The 7,257-nt window shown below is 47.3% G+C and overlaps 1 protein-coding gene across 1 annotated transcript; it reads left to right on the top strand.

The window, feature by feature from the left end:
* Positions 1-1,092: 1,092 nt before the first annotated feature.
* FUT4 (fucosyltransferase 4) lies at positions 1,093-6,932 on the top strand. Its single transcript, XM_024574601.4, has one exon. It carries the CDS (start codon positions 1,350-1,352, stop codon positions 2,907-2,909), a length of 1,560 nt encoding a protein of 519 aa, XP_024430369.2. The 5' UTR covers positions 1,093-1,349; the 3' UTR covers positions 2,910-6,932.
* Positions 6,933-7,257: the final 325 nt, after the last annotated feature.

Raw genomic sequence — 7,257 nt, 5'->3', positions numbered from 1 at the left:
GCTGATAGGTATAGCCAGGGCAGCTCACACTGTCCACCCAGCTCCCACACTGTTACTGCAGGCCAGCAGGCAGTGCCACCTGAAACCATTTTTAGAGAAGCGTTTACAATCTGGACTTGATTTTTAATGAAAAAGCTCACAAAAAATCCAAATGGCAAACCCAAGTGTATTTTCTGTATGCTGTAACATCAAACACCTCTGACAGGCTGGCCCCATTCCCAGAAAGTCTATTTCTCCCCTAACATCCTGTAACTGACATGGCACTGCCCCCCCCCACCACTGATGCACAGCTGTGATCTACTAAAAGTTTTCTCAAAACTGCCTCCCCAGGTCAGCAGCCCATCCACAGCCTATTTAGAATTTCACTGAATAAACGTTTAATGACATAAGCAGAGGTCAAAACTCAGAAATCCAAATTCAAGCCATAGGGGAAAAATTCCTCAGGTGAGTCTATAAGTAGATGTCTCCATTATTTCCTCATTGATAAACCTGGAGAGGCTAATGTGATATTTACCCTTTATATCCTAAACTTTTGTGCTACAATATTTCTTTTAGTCATCAGTTTATAGTCCAGAGTGTTTTGCATAATCTTAAATGCCAAAATTGTTTCTTAAGTGCTTAGTAAAATTAATGGTGATGTTCATTCATTCACCTCACTATTCAGTGAATAGGCAGGAAGTTCCCGGAGGACAAAGGCCTCAAGGGCCTTATCTTTATCTTTGCTTTAATGAGCCCTCCCAGCCCCAGTCCAAAGCCGGCTGTGAGCTGAGGCCGTCAGAAGTGTTCTGTGCAGAAGCAAAGAAAAACACGTGTTTCCGTTGCTCAGAAAACGTTTTATTCTTCGCTGGGACAGTAGGCAAAGGGACTGTTCTGATGGCAGTAAGGTTTAACTATTCACTTTAAAACTTGGTTTCACAAAATGCAAAACCTCTGTGGTGCGCGGAGGGAAGCTGATTGCACAACTGGCCTGTCTCGGTAGGTCACAAGTTCTGGGTCACAAGGTCTAGGTCACCGACGACTCTCGGGACCACTCTCTCCTGCAGGCGTCGCTGGCCTTTGCAGGGCCGTGAGGGAGGAAGTGGACTCTGATCTTCTGTTCAGCCAGGAAGCTGGGCACCGCCAGCTCACCTTCCCTGGGTGCCTGCGCGGGCTCTCGCGCTGCAGCGGCTTTCGGAGGGTGTTGCGTGCCCTGCGCCTATTCACTCGAAGGCGCGCGACCCGGCCACAGCGATTGAGCGTCGGGACTTACCTGGCAAGGAGCTCGGGGCAGGCCCGGGCGCTACGCTAGAGCGGTGGGCTCGCGCAGAAAGGCCTGGGATCCCCTGCGACGGGATACGGAGTAACCGGTGATGAGCCTATGCGGTGCAGCCGGCAGTCCTGGAGCAATGGAGGGGGAGGGGAGTGAGCGGAGGCGCAGCAGGAAACGCCCGGGTCTCGGCCGGCGGGGTGGGGCTGGGGGCGCTATGGAGGGGAAGGACGGGGCGGCGCCCGGCTGGGGTGCGGGGCTTGCTCACCTCGCGCTGGAGGCGCGCCCCACGGGGAGTTGCGGGGAGGGGAGCAGAATCCTCGGGCCTTGGGATTCCGGGACCGCCCTCTCCGGATCCAGGGTCGGCGGCGAGCGGCTACGACGGCTAGAACCGCAGTGGCAGTATGAGAGCGGCCGCGGCTGCTCCACACTTGCGGACGTGCGGCCAGCGGTGGCTGCTCTGTCTGCGCGCGCCATGGGGGCGCGGTGGGGCCCAGTGGCCTGCCGGCGGCGCGGAGCGCGGAGTCTGCCCCGGTCCGCTTCAGCGCTGGCTGCTGCTGGCCTGTTGTGCACAGTCCTGGTTGCCTACGTCTGCTGGGGGCAGCTCCCGCCGGTGCCCTGGACCACCGACGCCCCGCCGGTGCCAGTGGGCGTGCTGCTGTGGTGGGAGCCCTTCACTGGGCGTGATAGGGCCACAAGGCCGCCCCCCGACTGCTGGCTGCGCTTCAACATCAGCGGCTGCCGCCTGCTCACCGACCGTACCACCTATGGGGAAGCTCAGGCTGTGCTTTTCCACCACCGAGACCTTGTGAAGGGACCCCTGGACTGGCCCCCGCCCTGGGGCGTCCGGGTGCGCTCAGCAGAGGAGCTAGAGCTGCGTGTTTTGGACGAGGAGACCGCCGAAGCCCTGGCTGCGTCGGGCCCCAGGCCCCCGGGCCAGCGCTGGGTGTGGATGAACTTTGAGTCGCCCTCCCACTCCCCCGGGCTTCGAAGCCTGGCAGGTAACCTCTTCAACTGGACGCTCTCCTACCGGGCTGACTCAGACGTCTTTGTGCCTTATGGCTACCTCTACCCCAGGACCCATCCCAGCGACCAGCCACAAGGCCTGGTCCCCCCGCTGGCTCGGAAACGGGGGCTAGTGGCCTGGGTGGTGAGCAACTGGGATGAGCGCCAGGCCCGGGTCCGCTACTATCACCAGCTGAGGCAGCACGTGTCCGTGGACGTGTTTGGCAAGGGAGGGACCCGGAGGCCAGTGCCTGACATTGGGCTTTTGCACACCGTGGCCCGCTACAAGTTTTACCTGGCCTTCGAGAACTCGCAGCATCAGGATTATATCACCGAGAAGCTCTGGCGCAACGCGTTGCTAGCTGGGACGGTACCAGTGGTGCTGGGCCCCAACCGTGCCAATTATGAGCGCTTTGTGCCCCGAGGTGCCTTCATCCACGTGGACGACTTCCCTAATGCCTCCTCCCTGGCTGCCTACCTGCTCTTCCTCGACCGAAATCCAGCTGTCTACCGTCGTTACTTTAGTTGGCGCCGGAGCTATGCTGTGCACGTCACCTCCTTCTGGGATGAGCCTTGGTGCCGAGCCTGCCAGGCTGTGCAGAGGGCTGGGGACCGGCCCCAGAGCATACGCAACTTGGCTCGCTGGTTTGAACGGTGAAGCCATACACTCCTGGGTGTAACCCGGGGAGGTCAAGTCATCAGCTTTTAGATCCTCTGCTGTGCATCGCCTTGAATGACAAATCACTGGACTAAGGTTTAGTAACGGAAAAAAGGGTGATTTGCCAATGTAATTCAGCACAGACACTGGGCGGGTAAGATCCAGTTCCGTTCTTAATGTTGTTTGGGCAAGTAGCAGTTGGGCCCCCTCTTCAGGAGTGAAGGGGGCCCTTCCTTGCCTTGTAACTAACCAGAGTAGAGATGAAGAAATTGCTTGACTACAAGAAGCCATTGAGTCAGTTGCTCTGAATTTCCTCATCTGCCACAGGTCGTATTTGTGGCCTTTGCTGAGTACAATGTCATGCACACTGTTCGTTGTTTCACATTTCACTGGGCCAATGTGCAGCAAACCTCTGGTTTTAGAAAGAGCCTTGCTGTGAATAGGACTGTGGCCACAGGGGGTTCTTTCTCCTTGTTGGTGGAATTCCTCAAAGCCTCAGCTCCTAACAAAGGTGAGGAGTCGTCCAAGAATCCATGGACTGTTCCTTTACAAGTAATGTTTGTTCCCCTGTCCCATGAATGGAACCAAGATGCTGGATTGTCCCTGGAGAAGAGTTAAGGTGAATATATGTGTACCTCTCTACATAAATGTGTCCCTGAAAAGCTGCTTTTCAATCACATCCTAAACCCACTGCCTTAGGCGGAGTTCAGTATTTAATAAAACCTTATGGAGAATCCCTTTACAATGTGAATAATTGTACACTAACTGATTTCTACTAATGTCTGTCTATTTTTTCTATAACCTGGATTTTTAAAATGCATATCAAAATTACAGATGTGAAATAAATCAGAAGCAAACTTTTCCCCTCTTGCCAGGAACACAGACACTGTTTACGGATAAAAAAGGAAGCCGCAGTGTCACTTTCCACAAAATTACTTATTTTGTGTCTACTGGACCTGAAATTTAAACTGGAATATCAATCCTCTAGGGATGCGGGCATTACCTGTCTGCAGAACAATGAAAGAGATTGTACTGTATTATGGAATCATCACATGTCTGTTAACAGCAGTGTTTGTTTCTGTCAGTTTCTTGTTAAATGTTTGGTTGCTAGGGAATGGAACTAAATTAGTGTCTGTGATGTTCCTTGTCTTTTGTTAAAGGCTAAACCTGCAATTCTCCCTGGGGCCAGCAGGTTTCCCTCCTAGTCTGCAAGTAGTACAGACAGCCGCACATTTCCATGGCCGGTGAGACTGGATGGGACCAAGTTTGAAAATATACACGTTGACTTTAAAAGTTGTTTGAGCGGCATATTCAATAGGTGTTACCGTGTCCCTACTCTGTGCCAAACAGCTGGCCTTGGGGTGCCACAGGAAAGACAAAAATATGTAAGGTAATGTCCCTCTCTTTAAGGCTCTTAAAATCTACCACTGCCAACAAGTAATCAGTGAACTTTGATACATTAACTGGCAGAACCTATTTATTTAAAGTGACATTCTTAGTGATACAGATCATGAATTATTAGAAAGCCAGTTGATTTACAGCCTGAAATAATCGTTTATATTTCTCTTTAATTTATTATAATAAAGATTCTCCATGACTAATTATTGTGGGTAGGGTCCAAGGTTAATTAGGTTTACACAGGGTTCTGCTGTAAATAGTAATTTTGCATTTGACTACTACAATTAGCTGAATCATAGTTTTATTTCTGCATTTGTTGTAGACTCACCAAAAGCTCATTAAAATCCAGAAAGTGCTTCAATTCTTTTTATCCTTAAAAGGAAGAATTAAAATCCATGAATAAAATGTCCTTATTAAAATACTATAGCATGGACAGAATTAAAATGATAAAGTATCAGCCAGTCAATAAAGAAACAGGAAAAATTCTATCCTTAAAATGAGTATTTATGGGATGTTGGCCAATGATCTTGGCTTTATTGGGAATCTACATGGGGCAGTGAGAGAGAGTTTGGGTTTTGAAGGTAATCTGGCTTAAACTTGAATTCCAGCAGTGTGACTTCAGGCAAATTAGTAATAACCCTGAGCTTCAGCTTCCTTATCTTACATTAACCCTGAGGTAAATGTAGTCACTCAGTCAGTGAGGAAGAAATTGATTTATTTTTCCTTCTTTCCCTATAGTGATTTCAGGGTGCGTCCATATCCATTTACATGTTAATGTAAATTTGCATGTAAATTTACATGTGAATTTGCAGACTATAGACACACCTATGCTTTCTTCAAAAAAATTGTTTTTGTTTTGGTTAAGTTATGTAGTTAAGTAAGTAACTATTATTTTACTAATGCTCTCCTAAGTATTGTCTGTTTAAAACTAACCACGTATTTATTAACTGTTTAGCATGAGGAAGGTATACTTGCATTTTTATTTATTTGAAAGTTTTGGGTATAGAACAGAGTATTTTTTAAGGCTAATTTCATTGAAGAGCAAGAGAAATATGGCAATTCATTTTATGGTATTTTATTTTTCATATTCTAAATTGAGCAGATTAAATTTTCACAAGCATTGATAAAAAATGCATATAAATGCATGATAATAGATTTCAAAATATCTTCTAGGATTGTCGTGTCCTTCCTTTAATATGTAAACTTTTCTTTACGCTTATTAGAAATTTAACATTTTTAGCACTTGATGACTCTAATTGCATGAATGCCCTGGAATGATATTTGCATCAGGAAGACAGTCTGACTCATTTTCAGTATTCATAGGTCCTTCCAGTTTCCAAGCTCTCCCCTGAAAGTAATTTACAGGAGACAGGGTGGCCTCATGAAAAGAGCTTGCAACTTGGAGTCAGAACCTGGGTATGGGGTTCTGCCATTTCTGCCCCTGTGGCCTTATTAGGCAGGGCCTAATTAAACTCTTGAGTTTTAAGCTTCCTCCTTTATAATGCATGAATGCCCCTACAAAACAAGGATTAAGTGTGATGATGTACACCAGGGAGCTTTGTACATTGTAAAGTGCTATACAGTTACAGAATGCTCTACATTTTCAGGCCAGAAAGTAAATATTTCAGGTTTTGCCAGAAAGTAAATATTTCAGGTTTTGCAGGCCATACAGTCTCCGCTGCCACTACTCACCTCAGCTGTTCTGGCCCAAAATCAGCCATGGACAATACATAAGCAAATTCGGCGCCTGGATTTGGCCTGAGTCATAGTTTATCAGCTCAGTTCTAGACTTTTAGAGGTATAAGGAATTTGAGAACCTGTATGACGGGGGTTTCTTAGAAGGGATTTAAAGACTGTAATTTAAAAATTTTAGAGGCAGATATCCCTGGGTTCCTGGACCAGCCCTGCAAGATTTCTTAATTGTCTTATATTGGGCAAATTATTTAAGCTTTCTGTGTTTCGATATTCATCGCTAATTGCTGGTAATCATATATAATTTATGGAGGCGTTGGGAGAATTGGATAAGACACACTTAAAGTACTCTGTACAGTGTCTGGCATGTAGGAAGCACCTGGAAGATGTTAGCTGTGGTACCACCAGTCGCATTTTACAGAAGAAGGGGCTGAGGTCCACACCCGCTGTAGGACTCGCCTAAGGTTGCCGCAGTGGTGGCAGAACCACCCTTGCTTCTGCAGTCACAACTGCTTTGAGCCTCAGTCACTTGAACTGCAAAATGGGGGGGCTACACAAGGTCTTCTCTTGGGACTTCCAGTTCTACTCGCTATCACTCTACTAACTGCCACCCTAGGGCTTTGAGAACTAATTCACCTTCTAACGTGCCTTCCTTACAGCCTGCGAATGACTTACTGCACAGCAGCAGTAAACTGGCAGAAAAGCAGGCACCAGAGAGGGAGATTCTGATTTAGTGTCACATACGTTAGATATCAGGGAAGGGAGCCGAGTCCTTGGTAGTTAATGCAGTGAATAATTGCATGGGATACATTTCAAGTGGTTCTTGATAATGTCTCAGGGACTTTTATGTGACACATTCTTGTAACAAATCAATAATTTATGTATACATGTTCGGGTTATTTTGACAAAATAAAGTAATGAGATGGAAAACGACTCTTTGTTTATAGTGTGTATTCCTAGGCATTGATGTGTTTAACCATGGCACATGGGATTTTCTTGGGCACAGGTTTTTTTAAGTTCATTCGTTCTAGGTTGGTAAGTGAAATTTAATGGCTTTGCCTCCTCTGAGTTGCACCAGGTCCTATTCAGCTCGTCCTCTTGTCTTTCTTGCTGGTGACTCATCTCCAAGGGCATAAATTATATACTCTTTCTATTTCCCATTTACTGAGTGCCCTGATGTCCTCTCTGAACCACCTCTAGCTCCTTTCCACTAACTGAAAAAATGCCATTTTCAAAGAGGCGGAATAAAGCCTGGGAA

This window comes from Desmodus rotundus, chromosome 5 (genome assembly GCF_022682495.2).
Source record: "Desmodus rotundus isolate HL8 chromosome 5, HLdesRot8A.1, whole genome shotgun sequence".
In the NCBI taxonomy this organism is placed as follows: Eukaryota; Metazoa; Chordata; class Mammalia; order Chiroptera; family Phyllostomidae; genus Desmodus; species Desmodus rotundus.
This window is presented reverse-complemented; position numbering and strand designations above follow the sequence as displayed.